The 15,722-nt window shown below is 46.5% G+C and overlaps 1 protein-coding gene across 8 annotated transcripts in view; it reads left to right on the top strand.

The window, feature by feature from the left end:
- Window positions 1-15,722, top strand: part of RUNX1 (RUNX family transcription factor 1) — a 246,615-nt gene that overhangs the window by 195,650 nt on the left and 35,243 nt on the right. For 6 of the 8 annotated variants that reach the window (XM_068547030.1, XM_068547032.1, XM_068547026.1 and 3 more), the window contains one exon: window positions 7,844-8,035. The exons of the other annotated variants lie outside the window; for them this stretch is intronic. In XM_068547030.1, coding sequence (XP_068403131.1) covers window positions 7,844-8,035 — 192 coding nt within the window. The remainder of the gene's footprint in view (window positions 1-7,843; window positions 8,036-15,722) is intronic. 8 annotated transcript variants of the gene reach the window in all.

The raw sequence follows: 15,722 nt of genomic DNA, 5'->3' as shown, positions 1-15,722 counted from the left end.
AGGAATTTCTCAGGGAGAAGATGAAATTTAAGCAAAGACTGGGAAAAAATGGGAGAGATCTGGTCCACAGGTATCTGGAGAATTAAGTGTTCTGGGCAGAGGAAACAGCAGGTGCAAAGGCCCTGAGGCAGGCACATAGGAGCAATAGCAAGATGGCCAGTGTGACTGGAGCAAAGTAGGGAATTCAAACTGTCTGCCTTCTAGTGTAGAAAGCAGGCTTAGCAAAATGCCAGCCTGACCTCTAAAACATGCGCTTCATGCCATGGGAGGGGGCAGTGCAGGACCACGGTTGGGGAAGACCCAGGATAGGGACGCCCCATGCACAGGTAGACTCAGGGATCACTCACTTACCTGTTGCCACCTGCAAGAGAACCAAAGCTCTTCTCAGCCGAAGGCATCGCCATCCCTGCTGGTGATTCTCCTGGGGTAAAGCATCACATCTGCAGAATCCCTAAGTCAGTAGAAACCCACGGCCTAGGAAGTGGCGGCATCCCAGCGGATTTTCCCCGCTGGCTTGGTGTGATTTAGCAGGAGCAGGAGCGAGGGGAACAGAAGCCCTGCACAGGGCGCCTGGGTGAGGGCGGGGGGACAGCTGCCCAGGTGGGTTGATGAGCATTCATCTCGGCCTTACATTCCTCTGGCCGCTGATGGGAAGCGGTGGGCAGGGAACCAAAGAGTATCATTATTTTCTAACCAATAAGAGATGCAGGAAAATGAGGCCCTGGATTAAGATTCAGCAGAGTGGTTTTCTTCCCAGCTGCAGCCCTTGACAACCTGCTAGCAGGTTTTAAGGTGAGTTTAATGGCCCACTCCCTCTGGATGCAGCCTTTGGGCCATCATGGGGAAGGGGCAAAAACAGAATGGGATGTCTCAGCCAGTGGGTACCAGGAAAGGCTCAGTGGAGGCTTGAGGGGAGAGAGGGAAGGATCTGGGAAAACTGATGTCCAAGGTCACTAGTAACTGTTCAAAGGGCATCAAACTGATGTCCAAGGTCACTAGTAACTGTTCAAAGTAACTGAACAGTTACTTTGAACTAGTAACTGTTCAAAGGCAGAGGGAGAGTGAATTCTCAGGATACCTTGTTCAAAGCTGCCAGCCACCAGCACACCCAAGTGTAGAGCAGGCCAGGGAGAATCCCGGGTTCAAGACAGAGCTCTGAAGACCAGTCTAATGGCTCCCAAAGGCCAGGTATTTGCCTAAAAAAAAAAAGAAAGAGAACTCTGAAAGTCCTAATGTCACATGAAGTTGTTCAAGAAAGCCCCTGCTTAGAGTCGTCTGACAGGAACCAGTTGAGTAGAATCGCTGCAGATGTAATTGCCGTGAATGCTTTTAGAGCCCCTCACAGTAATCCGTCTTAGTCCTTTAATTCCAGGCTTGCAGATAAGGAGGCTGAAGAGACTTGCTCTTGTCCACAGGAAAGTTGGGTGGAAAAGCAGATTTACGATGGAGAGTTATTAACATCCAGACTGGCAGTCCCATTTCCCTGGTGCCATGCTGTTTCTCTCGGGGAGAGAAGGATTATAGCATCTGCATTAGCACCCCCATCCTAGCGGGGGCTCAGCGGTCTCAGCCGCTGCATTTCTGGGATGGACTAATAGCGTCCAAGTAACCCTTTTCTGCTGTTCCCCAAAGTCTTTCCTTAGACGGCAGGGCGGAAGTTGCTTCCTGCGTGAGAATGCTGGGTTCCCCTTGCAGACCCACCTGATTATTGCAACAGCGACTCAGGGAGTCATCTCAGGGGTGGTGGGAGAGAGACGGTCACAACCCACCTCTCTGCGGGCAGAGTTTTGGCATTTTCAGCCACTCTGTACAGCACACTGAAGAATTTAAAAATTTTTTTTAAAGGCCACGAAATAGTTATCACCACAACAAGGCCATCACTCAGCGTCCATGGGCACTTAGTCTCAACACAGTTCTGGTACATTTGGTGTTTTAATTTCCAAGCCCGGCAGAGGAGAAGCGTGTCACGGAAGCATGCGCACCACAGGGAGGAACCGCTGGCGCTCACACCCATGCTCCCAGGGTGGTGCCGGGCCCAGCAGCCCCAGCATCACCAGCACCTTATTCTGAGCTCACTGGCCCCACCCCAGCCCTGCCAGGACATCCGGGTGACTCGGATGCCCTTGCAGACGTGTGAGACCCAGCTCTCTGCCAGGGCTCACCCCACGGCTCGGGCTCTCTTCTGTTCTAAGGACGAGCCGGGAACAGAAGTGGGACTGTAAAGGCAGAGTGTGCAAATCGTGCAAGTGCCCGGGGTCCCCGTGATGGACAACCACGGGACACTGTGCGCCTCTCCTCTCTGTTATGTGGGAGTCGTGGAAATGGGTATTTCTAGGTGCACGGAGCATGAGGTGGTGGGGGAAGGTTTTGGGAGTGGGTGTGTTTTCAGACCTGCCCTCTCTCTCTAGTTGGCTGTGCCAGATTGGGAAAATGACATAACTTCTCTGAACTTCACTCCCACGTATGGGTTAAAAAACGAGGCTAATTTCTCCAGCCCTTCTTCAGTTCAGAAGGACTCCAACCTTGCGCTGTTCTCTAAGCTTAACGATATGGGAGGAGATGGAGGGGGGGGAAAGTTAGGCTACCTGTGTACATATAACGTTGGATGATATATAAACATGTATTATAATATGTATTCTAATGTAGTTACATATATCAGTATATATTTTATATCACATTATATATTGTGTATATAAGGTGTATACAATCTATATATAATCTATGTATACAATTATATGTATAAATCTATGTAGATATCATCTATACACAATATATAATATGAGACCGTATTTCCTAACATTTAATTAGCCAGCAGATGTATAGGTTTGCAGTTAGGAAGGTTTTTTTTTTTTAATAAATTTATTTATTTTAAATTTCTTTTTGGCTGTGTTGGGTCTTTGTTCCTGCTCACGGGCTTTCTCTAGTTGCGGCGAGCAGGGGCTACTCTTCATTGCGGTGCACGGGCTTCTCATTGCGGTGGCTTCTCTTGTTGCGGCGCATGGGCTCTAGGCGCGCGAGCTTAAGTAGTTGTGGCACGCGGGCTCAGTAGTTGTGGCTCGCAGGCTCTAGAGCGCGGGCTCAGTAGTTGTGGTGCACGGGTTTAGTTGCTCCACGGCATGTGGGATCTTCCCGGACCAGGGCTCGAACCCGTGTCCCCTGCATTGGCAGGCAGATTCTTAACCACTGCGCCACCAGGGCAGTCCTAGGAAGGTTTATTTCACCGCCTGCAAGGTGCTTTGAGGAAGGATCACATCCATGTTCAGTACCAGTGCTTTAAAATCCTAATGACTTTGATGACCCCGGAACACTCTAACCCTGGTTAGAGTGTTAAACCAGGAAAAATGAGCTGACCTCTAAACGTGTTGGTTTCTTTTCCCTAGGCATAAAGAATAGCACATTAAAGAAAGAAATATCAATGTTCTTATATCCGGATATATGTCGTTAGTATCAGATTGATTGGCAAACATCTTCTGAAAAATATATATCCTTTTAGAAGAATCACAATGAGATTGATAGATGGATGGAAGGAAGGAGATAGAGATCTATAGACACACATAAATAGACAGATATCTTTTTGGTCTCATCATTTTGCATCAATTTTTCTCAACTGCTCATCATGACAATGCTTTGAGTATATGCCTTTTCTAATTTTTCTGCTGAGAATCTATCAAGAAAACTAGTAAACTCATATCAGAAACATGGACTAGCGTTTTGATTGTCAGGAAATGATTCTCTCTACCCAGAACTTGCCAAGAAAAGGTGACAACTTAGCCTTATCTGTTTTCTTTCATAGAAGATCATATACAGATAGTCCCTGACTTAGGATGGTTCTACTTAACAATTTTTCGACTTTATGATGGTGTGAAAGCGACACATATTCGGTAGAAACCACACTTCGAATTGTGAACTCTGATCTTTTCCCGGGCCGTTGATGTGTGGTGTGATGCTTGTGTGGTCAGCAGCCGTGCCATCTCAGGGATCAACAACTGATACACTTAACCATTCTGTGCTCAGACGACAATTCTGTTTTTCACTTTCAGTACAGTATTCAATAAATGACTTGAGATGGTCAACACTTGATTACAAAATGGGCTTTGTGTTAGATGATTTTGCCCAACTGTAGGCTAACGTAAGTGTGCTGAGAACGTTTAAGGTAGGCTAGGCTAAGCTAATTTGTTCGGTGGGTTAAGTATTTTAAATGCATTTTCAGCCTATGATATTTTCAATTGAGCATGGATTTATTGGGACATTACCCAATTGTAATTCAAGGATGATCTGTATTGTATTTCAGTTACTTACAGCCGCAGGTCAACAATGGTTTTTTGAAAAGGGCACTTCATTTGTCAGTGAAATATGCATACCTACTCAGCCTAGTTTTTATAGCAGAAAACCGAAAGCTGGTCTCATTATCCATCACAAATATCCTAACATTTAGGGATACCCGTTGGGCACCCATTCCAGAAGACGCCAGGACGTATGTCTTTGGAATGAAGAAGTAAAATTTCACAGATGGGATTAGTTTGTTTTTATTCTTTTCTTGTTCTTTTGGCTTTGTATAGTTTTGCATATATATAAAATTCTAATCAAGTACTTTTTTGAAAACGTGAAAATAGTAATAGAGAAACATAATTTAGGATCTTTTTCAACTCTGCTAAAGATTCAGTAAGATGTCCCAGTATGAAATCTTGAGGTAGCCACTATTTTCAGGACCACCACGTAAACATACACAGCTGACTTCCAACGTGTTCAAAAAGCCAGGCTGCCAACATGCACGTGTTTGAGGCTTCATTGCGTAATTCTACCACCGGGGGTGAATTCCCTATTGCCCTCTGAAGCCCAGTAGTCAGTAAGAAAGAAGAAAAGTGAATTTGATAGTGGACATTTTCCATACTCCTGTATTTAAAATTCAGGGGGCAAATTGACATTTTAATTGCACACAGATACAGGAAACTAGAGACATAAAGCATTCATTTCCGAACCCAGCTTGAAAGTTTATATCAGAAGCTTCTATGTTTCACGCAAAATATTGCTCTTTGGCCCACGAAATCTGATGGTTTCAGAAAAGAAGAATTAGGTCTTCCTTTGATCTAGTTTATAAATACATCAGAACCACACGTTTAATATGATAAGGCTTTTTATTTCCCCCGTGCCTTGGTGTTACAGCTCTCCAGCACTAGTAGTGAGTAAGGGGCTCAGGGTTCCTTGGGAGGGTAGTAACGCTCTTACTTGCTCTGTGGATCACGCATGGGGAGGGTGTGAGATGAACTCTCATCCCCTCCTCCAGCATTAAACTCAGCCCTGCAACTCTCAGGGCTTAAGAAATAGCTTAGAGTGAAGAATTGTTTTCTCTGAGAGCTATGCCCGAACATTCCTACTAAAGCAGACAGTCATCAGTTAATCTCTGTAAATGACTACGATTTTGGCAGGTGTCAGCTGGTGCAGAAATTGCTCACATGTTGAAAACTTTTTTTTATTTTTTTTTAAGCACAGGGCAATGAGAGGGGTCTCATAAAAAAAAGTAAGCTCACGTTGTTCCTGGCCGCAGTAGTGGCTTACCTGAAATGACTTGTTCCTGTTTGGTTTCTTGGTGGCACGTGGTGGCACCCAAGATTGGTGACTGAGGCAGACACAATTGAAGGCCTCTCTTCAAAGGCTGGCCGGAGACTCCAAAACGTCGAATGCCATGTGTTCAGATTGATCTGGTACACATCATTCACCTGGACCACCCACTGTCCTTGACATGATGTTCCTCAAAAATGCCAGTGGGTGCCCAAGGAATGTGAAGTTTTGAAATGGGTACAAAACTTGCTAGAAGCCTCTGCACCATAACTTTGCCAACCGGCATTCTTTCTGAGGAGGTAGAACTTTCCAGAATCATTTGTCCTGCCTTCTTCCCTGCTTGACTCCTAACACCAGGTCATGGTAGGCATTTAAAGGGCTGAATTATTATGCCCGGGATGGCTTTTGAGTTAGCATTGTTTGCTCTTCTACAAGAAAACTTCAGAATTTTCAGTCTGACCATCAGGAAGCCAAGAATGTATCACAAAGATAAGAGGAAGGAGGAGTCAAGGGAAGCTCCATCCAGAGACCACAGATGACTCCATGATGGACTGAAATAGAATGTTCTAGAAAAAGATGTTTTCATACTTCTGAGGGAAGGGGATGACAGGGATTGTTCCGGGACCTGGCCCCATGGCCTTTCGCCCACAAGGCCGGTGCTTAAAATACTCAGCGGGTAAGAGGCCTCTCACATGTGTGCTGGACCCACGTGACTCAGGCTGCCTGTGTTCAGACCGAGTACTGTGGGCTGTGGGGCTGAATCAGAGTCCAGATTTGCCTTGGTGACACATGAAAAGAGGGAGTGTTGCATTTGAACTACACAAATATTATGCTTAAGTATTTTTCCTCATCTCGGAGCCAAACAGGTCTTGTTCATGATAAAATCACTGCAATATAGTGCGTCCTTTTTCTGGTCTGGAATTTGAGACAGTGTCAACTGTGCCATGGGGCCTGGCAGCAGGAAGAAACGGCAAACCACGGAGATTTGGAACCGTAATACAAGTTATAAAATTTAATTTTATAATCGTAGCCAGCGGGAGCTGGGCTAAAATATACGTCTCCCACCCCGACTCCCACGCTGGGCTGGGGGGCGTGGAATCAAGGGATCCTCTTTGTCACTGAGGACTGGGTCGGGTGTGCGAAAGGGCACTAGCGTGTGGCAGCAAGGAGGCTGCTTCTCCAATCTTGGTTTGAGGCCACTTGACAATCCGGCGAGGGTTTTGTGAAATTGGTCAATGACTCTTTCTTCGAACCATCCTGGTTCAAAGTAAGGAGGAGCGGGAGGGCAGCCTCTCTGAAAGAGGAATGAATCCGCCGAGCCCCCCCTGTGCCTACATCAGTACCTGGGAGCCTCAGCTCTGCTTGACAAGCCCGAGTCTCTGGTGTAAAAACATTTTGATGAAGGATTAAGGCCCAACCCCCCTGGCCCTTCTTGAGTGAATGGCCTCTGCCCGCTGCATCCTGGTGACAGTGATTTGGACCAGGAGCAAGGCAAGGACACTTGCTGTCTCTACAGATGCTGAGGGGCCCAACTCCCCACCTTGGATCCCTGAGCCCCCTGGGGAAGCTCGTCCAACCTGCTGGCGGCTCCCTCTGGGCTCCAGTGGGCCCGGCCTGCTAGGAGTCTTGGACTGGACAAGGCAGAAGCTGGGGAAGTGGCTTCAGGGAGGAAAGGATGATCAGGCAAAGCTTGCTAGCGGAGGAGAGGGGCCACCCGTGCCCTGCACTTAACAGGAAATCTGACCTCCCAGGGCTGTGGGCTTGCAGCCACACCTCGCTTCCTGTTAGAAGGGGCGCGCCTCTAAGCTCCAGGGCCCACATGGCTGCCTCTGAAACCTGCCCGGGGTTGGGTGTGCAGCTGGGGCAGCTGTTCCGACGCCACTGGCAGGGCTCCTTTCCTGGCCAAGTGCCAACAGCGAATGCCCCTTCTCTCCGTGCCGCCACCACCACTGCCACCAAGCCCCGCGTGCCCGCCGCGTCCCGCCCAGTGGAGATGGGCGCAGAGGGTTGGGGTGGGTGCCGGGGCCCAGTCTGGGGGGAGGACCCAGCGGCCAGTGTGACGGAAGGGGCCCCAGTCTGCCGTGGGGACAGCGGCCCTGAATCCCCACACCCCACCCGCCCCCACCTCCGGGAGCAGCTAAACGTGCAGATCTCCAGCAGATCCACGCTGGGGGTGAGGGGAGAGGGAGGGGAAAGACGAGAAAAGCCCGAGTTTTAGCAAATCCACGGTACCTTTTCTGATCTCTTGCCTCCCTCTCCCCTCCCCACCCCCTCCCCGCAATAGGACATCGTCAGAAACTAGATGATCAGACCAAGCCCGGGAGCTTGTCCTTTTCCGAGCGGCTCAGTGAATTGGAGCAGCTGCGGCGCACGGCCATGAGGGTCAGCCCACACCATCCGGCCCCTACACCCAACCCTCGGGCCTCCTTGAACCACTCCACTGCCTTTAACCCTCAGCCTCAGAGTCAGATGCAGGGTAAGTACCCGGACGGACGGAGCCCGCTTCCCGCCTCACCCTCGGGCAGAACCCACCCAGGCCAACTGTGGCTCTTTCTCCATACTCAGAAACGGCTGGTCCCCGGACCAGCAGCCTGGGAGCTTGTTAGCGGCAGAGTCTCGGGCCCGCCCCAGACCCACTGAGTCTGATCTGCGTGGTAACAAGATCCCCAGATTGAAAGGCACTGCTACAGAGGGTACAGAGAGGATATGGACAGATAAGTATCACTGTGTAGATCAGATCTCGAATTTTGTAAGCATTAGCTTTGGCTAGGTTATTTTCTTACCTCCTTGGCTTGAAGACACACACACACACACACACACATACATCAGGCCAGGTGAAGGTCAGGATGTTTCAAGTTCTTACTGATTATTTGAGGGGTTTGTATTTAATATACGTTCTTTTGCAAATGTAAAGAAATAGGAGGAGTGTCTGGACGCCATCCCATCAAGGGTATTCATTGCAATTCATAAATCTGCAATCAATAAAGAAGGCGGGTTATCCCCCCTCCCACCGTGGGGTTAGCTGGCAATTGCAAAAACACTGTAAAATACCATAATTGCATAAAACCCACTGTGCCAAATTAGATAATACACAGAGTTCATTTACACTGTAGAAAGCACTGACGTCAATGATTATTTGCTCTGTGATACCATGTCAAATTTCCGAAAGGCAGTCGTTTTCTCGGTGCTGTGCAGGACACAGCTGTGTACGATAGGGTCACAGTAAGATTCCTTTCTCAAAGGGTCAGGCTTGTTTAACTCGAAGGAAGAGATAAGCAACACATCTGGGGGAAAGGGCAGGTGGCCAGCAAGGGGAGCGCTCCTTGCCCTTCTGGGACAGCAGAAATTAGCTTTCCCGGGTGTTTTCTCTGTTTGAGTTGTATTGTGAGATGTGCAAGCATCCTAAGTCCTTTAGGGTTTCCGGGCCGTAGCTTTCTTTTGGGGTTAGCACATGTGGGGCTCTTAAAGGCACGCCCACCCTCTTCCTCAGAGCCCGATGGCCCATGCCATTCACTCTCACAGTCATGATTCTGGGGGGAAGTTTTTTTTATTTGCAGGGGAAATTCCCAGAGAACTCCTCCCATAAGATACTATGCAGACAGCTGTTAAGTGGCCTCTCTGTAGATTAGCCCTTTTGTGGACAACAGAAACCTCAGCTTGATTTTGGGGGGGTGCCTCTCATCTACAGTTTCATCTTCGGTGTATTTAAGAAGAGGTCGCATGAAACCGTTGGTTTCCGGGTGCTTCCTCATTGCAGACTTATTCAAAATATGCATATTGATGTTTGTTTTAATTCCAAAATGCAAGTGCGTATGAGAAATTAGATGAAATGGCACATTGAGTGAGAGAGATGGGCTTGAGGGGAAAATGCCACTTGTCTTCTAAATAGAATACAATTCTCCAGGGGGTGGCTGGATCTTGTGTTTAGGGCCATTTACATTCATTTATGTCATCTTCAGGATTCCATTTGCAACATCTAAGAGGAGACTTCTGTGCTCTTATTCTCTCATGACATAACTGGCCATTTCTACTACGAGGTTGATAAAGGGATTTGCCTTTTTCTACTGCTGTTGGAACTAAAAATAGTAAGCATTTGGAAAGGCAATGGAAAATTCAACCACATGGGGGCAAGTGGAAATCGTCACCATGAATTCGGCTTGGTTTCAGTTTCGGTGAAGAGTGAATCAGATCTGATTTTCCTCCTGGTCAGATATACGCTCTCTTTACCAAAAAGAAAACGGCAGGGTGGGGTGTTGAATTCTTGTCCTCAGAAGCCAGCAGCTCTAAGGCGGAGGCATTGCCATGGACGGGCATTCCTCAGCTCTTTGGAATACTGTACGCTTAGCAGAGTATCAGGTTTAACCCCGTTTCTTGTTCCTTTTAAAAACTTTTTACTTCTGCAACATCTAAGTAATAATAACTTGCTTTTAGAGTGCCCTGGAGGCTTAGTTGCTACTCGAGAGAATGTGTTAACTACATCGCTGACGTTCTTTCCTTCCAAAATATGATTTGCCGTTCAGGGTGTCACTTGTAAAATTGTAGGAACAATTTTTAAAAATAAGTATCTGGGAGATTTTCATGTAAATCTACTTTTCCTTATTCTTTCTTTCTTTTTTCCATAAGAAAATGCTTTTTTACCTTCGTCCTGTTTTGAGTAGACCCTTGGGATTTTTTTATATTTTTTTATATTTTTATATTTTATATTTATATTTAAGAAGATGCTTTATATAAAAATTCAGCATGTGTTTATGGCTCGCTTTGAAATGGCAGCAGTAGTTGGAAGAAAAACATCCCAAAAGTAGTCAGAGCAGTTTTACAGCAGTGCCGTACCAATGTGGATGTTTTCAGCCCGGCGGAATTGTCGGCAGTTTCGGGCTCGGAGAGATCATGAGTTGATAGGCTGATACACCCTGTCTTGCTAGGACTTCATCAGAGGGTCATGCCTGGCCCTTTAACTCCTTTAGTACGAAATCACAGATACAGAATAATGCCTCTATTTATCTAGAATGAGATGGGCTTGAGAATCACTCAAAATAGACATCTCAAATGATCTGAAGCAGGGTGCAGATGGAAAAGGGGGCCAGGTTGCCATGCCACCAAACCACTGTTTATTTGTTGAGGTTTCAGCTATAAAAGGGCTGAGGTTAATTTCAACTTCCTACTTTACCAGGTCTTTAAAATTGAACAGAAAGCCATTTTGTCGTGGCTACACATTTAAGCAAGTCAGGACATCATCATGAACTTCTACAGCCGAGCTTTAGAATTCTATTACAGTCACGGGAAAGAAAACTCACACATGTCCTTTTCAAAGATGGACCGGGGCAGAATCTAGACCAACAGGGCACTGCTGCCGGTTCAGCCATACCTCCCCCTTAGAGATGGCTTCAGGCAACCCGAGCAAGTCATTTTAAGAATTTGACTCCTGATTTACCAAAGATGATGAACCACATTTAAGCTACGTAACTCCCTCCTTTCTGGGAAAATGGAGACGGGGTGAAATGTACTGGTGCAGAAAACTGTCAAAACCATAGAAACTAAGAGGCCAAGTTTTGTTCTTGTGTGTGTTGCCGTCAACATCGAGACACGAGGTTTAACTCTTTAATTGGAACAGTTATGACATATTTTGAAACAAGTCAGACCTTTTGTGTACATTGTGTTATACCTACAATCCTGTGGTGTGGTTCATAGACAGAGAAACTGAACCTCAGAGGTTAACAACTGCCCAGATCTCCAAGGTTGGAAGTGAAGGACTTGGACTCAAACTCAGACCTTTCTGGCTCCAAAGCCAGTCCTGGTGGGTGGCAGTTTCTCCCCGGCTCCCACTCTTGGATCAAGGATCAATTAGACACAGGGCTGACCAGTGTCAAGTAAAATCCCAATCACCAAAGGGGAGACAGGAGCAGTGCTGGGCTGGTCATTCACTCGGCAGGCCTGTAAAGACTGTGTTCTATTATCATTAGGTGTTGATAATAATAACTTTAGGGCTGGACTCTGTGGTGGGCATCTGAATAAATTCTCTCCTTTGGAGATGTGTACATTTGTTTTTAAAGATGGGGAGAAAAGAAAACTGAACTCAGGATAATGACTCTCTAAGCATGAGTGAAGGAAGGATGCGTGGGCAGCGAGAGAGCTTCCCAGCCACTCTGTTTACTTTATTGGGGTAACTGCCTGGCCTTCTTGCGTGAAAGAGTCTCGCTTGTGGGGTCCATTGGGACCAAGGCCTTCTTTTTTTTTTTTTTTTTTAATGGACGTTTATTAAATTAAAGTTTAGAAATTTCTAAATGAAAAAAGGTATTAGGGATTACTAAATAAGCATGAACAGGTTTTGTGCAGTGCTTACACTGTTTAGCAGGGGTCCTCAACCCCCAGGCCGACCAAGGCTTTCTTAACCTCCAAACTCCGGCAACATCTGATCAGCCTGCAGGAGTGTGGGTGCCTTGCTCTAAGACTTCTGTATGTCCAGAGGGGCCCTGACCTCTTAAATCACCTCCTGAATTTTAGTATTCCGAATGATTTTGTTTTGCTAGTGAGTTACCCTACAAGTTAAAGTTACTTTGGATACACCATTTTCTGGTGCCTGTTGTCTGTGTAGCTTTTTGAGATACTGAATCTCAGCTGTACCAGGTTACTTATGTCAATCTTTATCAGCTGGATTGACGAAAGAAAACAAAAAACAAAAAAAGAACCTTTTCACTTTTCTGTAGGAGGAGAGATAAATGCCCTTTCCAGCCTCAGGGGTAAAATATCAAAATGCACAACGTCTCTTCCCTTCCCTTTCCTTTCCTCTTTCTCTGTCTCTCTCTCTCCTTCCTCTCCCTTCTAGCAATTCTGGAAGTTCAAAAACAAAGTGGGTGGGAGGGCAGCGGCGGGAGCTGTTGGAATACCTTGGAGGTATAGGCTACTGTCAGTCAAACACCGGACATTCTTCTGCGTAAATCTACAAATGGTCATGGTTACACAAAGCAAAATATTCAGGGTGCTAGAAGTCAGCTTACAAGACATGCTGTGAACATGAAAAGGGAGTGATCTAAAAATAACTCTTATCTAGGTATAGTAGAGTTTGAGAGCCTTTCAAGGTCTACGACATCAGAATCTTACACGGAAAACAAGCCTGAATCGGGTGTTCCCATGAATAAATAAAAATAAATAAATGTAAGAAGGAAGGGGGGCAGGGAAGAGAGGAAAAACAGTGGAATGAACTCAAAATGAAGAGCTCTCGCGTGGGCTGTAAGCGGGTTGGTGGGCGCTGCCGCCGCATGCCCCCTCCTCCTCACCAGCAGGCAGAGAGAGAGGTTACAAGTTATTAGAACTAGAGGAACTGAGAACTCGGTTACTGTTTTGCGTCTTCTGGGCTGATGCCACGTAAACAAAGTTTAAGGAAAGCTTGAAAAGCTCCTGCTAATCAGTTGCATCGTAGACATTTCAAAGATGGGGATGAAGGATGGGGAGAAAGCTAAGTCTTCGTTTTTTTCCTTTAAAAAAGGCCCTCGGGCCTTGGCTTCCTAGTCCGCCTGTGGCCTTTGTTGAGTCTGATCTGGCTGCAGCGTGTCCGCTGCCCTTGCTTTCCATCCGCTGCCTGGAGTGACTTAGACGGAGCGGTGCTCAGAATGGCGACCAGCCTTACGTTTCCTCCGCGCTCTATTTATGGACGGCACGGTCACCAACACAGAACTCCCTTGAACAGCGCTGCCCCGATGCCTGTGATGTATTTACAAGCACCTCTCAGCTAAGTACTTAATAAACCAGCCCTTCAAAGGAGCCGCCAACCTGGTGAGCTGTCAGCACCCTAGTAATCATAAACCACATTTTCGCGGGACCGCGTTTTCAGACCAAGTGTTTTCATGGATGTCGTTCAAGGTGATCAGACCATGCTTTCCGGAGCATGTTAATGCCTGTGGACATCTTTCCTAATTAGAGGAATGAAGGGTTCATTTTAGGGCTTGATCCTAATGATAAAATATTCCTTCCGTGGATTTGGTACCTTCCCTTGTTCTTGTGATCTGTGGGCCAGCACACACTCAACACACACACAACACACTCACACGCACACTCACAAGTGCACAAAGGTTTTGTTCAGAAGAATAAGTTTTTAACAAAGCTGTAGTTGGAGCACTTATTTGATGTCAGTGGTACAACAGCAGGAAGGTTAAGCTGAAAATCTCTTGTCCAAGAAAGATAGCAGAGTCTGGTGGCTAAGAATGAGGGCTCAACAGGCAGACCACCTTGGCCCAAAACTGGCCTCCACCACGTATTACTGTACGACTTTTGGCTAGTTACTTAACCTCTTAAAGCCTCAGTTTCCCTATCTGCAGAAAGGGAGTAATAATTATACTTGGAGATCCTAGAACCACTGTGAAAGGTGAAGCAGTAGGCATGAGAGCCAGCCCATGGGTAACACTTAGTAACTGTGGGCTGTTATGATCAGTAGCACCAAACCATGTCTCTCAGTTTCCTGTGATTCTGTAACAAATTGCCACACACTTGGTGGCTTAAAACAATAGAAATTTATTCTCTTCCAGTTCTGGAGGCCGGGATCCAAAATCAAGGTGCCATACTCCCTTCTGAAGTTCCCAGGGAAGGATCCTTTCTTGTCTCTTGCAACCTCTGGTGGCTCCTAGTGTCCCTTGGCTTGTGGCTGCATCACTCCAATCTTCGCCTCCATCTTCGCATGGCCTCTTTCTCTGTGTCACCTCCCCCTCTGTCTCTAAAGACACTTGTGATTGGAATTAGGCGCCCTCTAGATAACCCAGATGATCTCATCTTGAGATCCTTCACTTAATTACATCTGCAAAGACCCTTTTTCCAAATCAGGTCACGTTCACAGTTCCGTGGGTCAGAACATGAACATACCTTTGCAGGGCCACCATTCTACCCATTACACCGAGGTGGAATGGATACAGGGCATCAGGTGAGTCCAGAGATCACTTTCCCTTGTCCACTCCCCCAGAACAGATATGATGGGCAGGTAACTGTGAACTCAAGTGTCCTATGCCACCCATAATCAAGCACATCTTCCAGCTACTCTCACTTCAGGCCATCATTTACTGGAACTCAGTATCATGGTACTTTTACTTTCCAGCCACGAGAATGTATGTTTTCTTTTTCTACATGAGATCAGATATTTCTTAACATTTTCTAGACACCTATGCTGATGGAATCAGAGGGCCCAGCAGTTAATAGAGAAAAGAGATTCTCCCCTGTGTCATGGCAGCCATGAAAAGCAGGAGGCCTTGGTGCCTCTTGCCCTGGCCCCCAAAAGCTCATGACATCGCGGCTGGGAGAGAGCACAGGGACAGAAGATGACACGGGGACCACAGCCAGCCAGTTGGGAGGGACTCAAGAATGTGATCGCCTGGAGCTCAGCATATCACTGTTGTTTTGAACAAGCTGCCTTGTTAAAAATGGCTTTATTGCGAGGCACTGTTGACCAGAAACGCATTGCGAAAGGCTGGTGATTCACTCTGCATATCTCATAATCCCACATTTACAAATCACCCGAAGATAGCCTTTCACATTTGGATATTTAAAAACAAAACTTTGACTGCGGCCGTGAAGTAGTATCAAAGTTTACCAAAAGTTTGTACCAAGAGAGGGGCAAACAATATACGCTGATAAGGAAAAAAAAAAGGCTCCGGTGAGAAAATGACCCGTTGTGTTTTCTTGTCAGTTGTAGTTCTCCAAAGGGAGCTGGTTTTCCTCATTTGCATTATTTTTCCTCACATCATGGAACAGAAATGCAGGCCCACTGTAATTCAGTTATTTTAGTGCCCTTTAAAAAGGCACATGTATGATTCAACATGTATGATTTAAATAATGCTGAGGAACTGTAATTACGTCTATCTTCCCTTACTTCCCTCTGCCCCTCAGAGCACTGCAGCCTGACTCTTAGGGGGAAAATGTAGAGAGGCAGGGGGGTTATCAACTGTTCAGAGCCACCTCAGTGTATATTTGTATTATATTTTCACATTTTACTTGCAAAGCTTTAGCCCTACATGAGCTTTCCTTTTTTTTTTTTTTAACATCTTTATTGGAGTATAATTGCTTTACAGTGTTGTGTTAGTTTCTGCTTTATAACAAAGTGAATCAGCTATACAAATACATGTATCCCCATATCCCCTCCCTCTTGCATCTCCCTCCCACCCTCCCTATCCCACCCCTCTAGG

The sequence above is a fragment of the Eschrichtius robustus genome, chromosome 6 (genome assembly GCF_028021215.1).
Source record: "Eschrichtius robustus isolate mEscRob2 chromosome 6, mEscRob2.pri, whole genome shotgun sequence".
Classification (NCBI taxonomy): Eukaryota; Metazoa; Chordata; class Mammalia; order Artiodactyla; family Eschrichtiidae; genus Eschrichtius; species Eschrichtius robustus.
The sequence above is the reverse complement of the archived record's forward strand: the minus strand, read 5'-3'. Positions and strand labels throughout refer to the sequence as shown.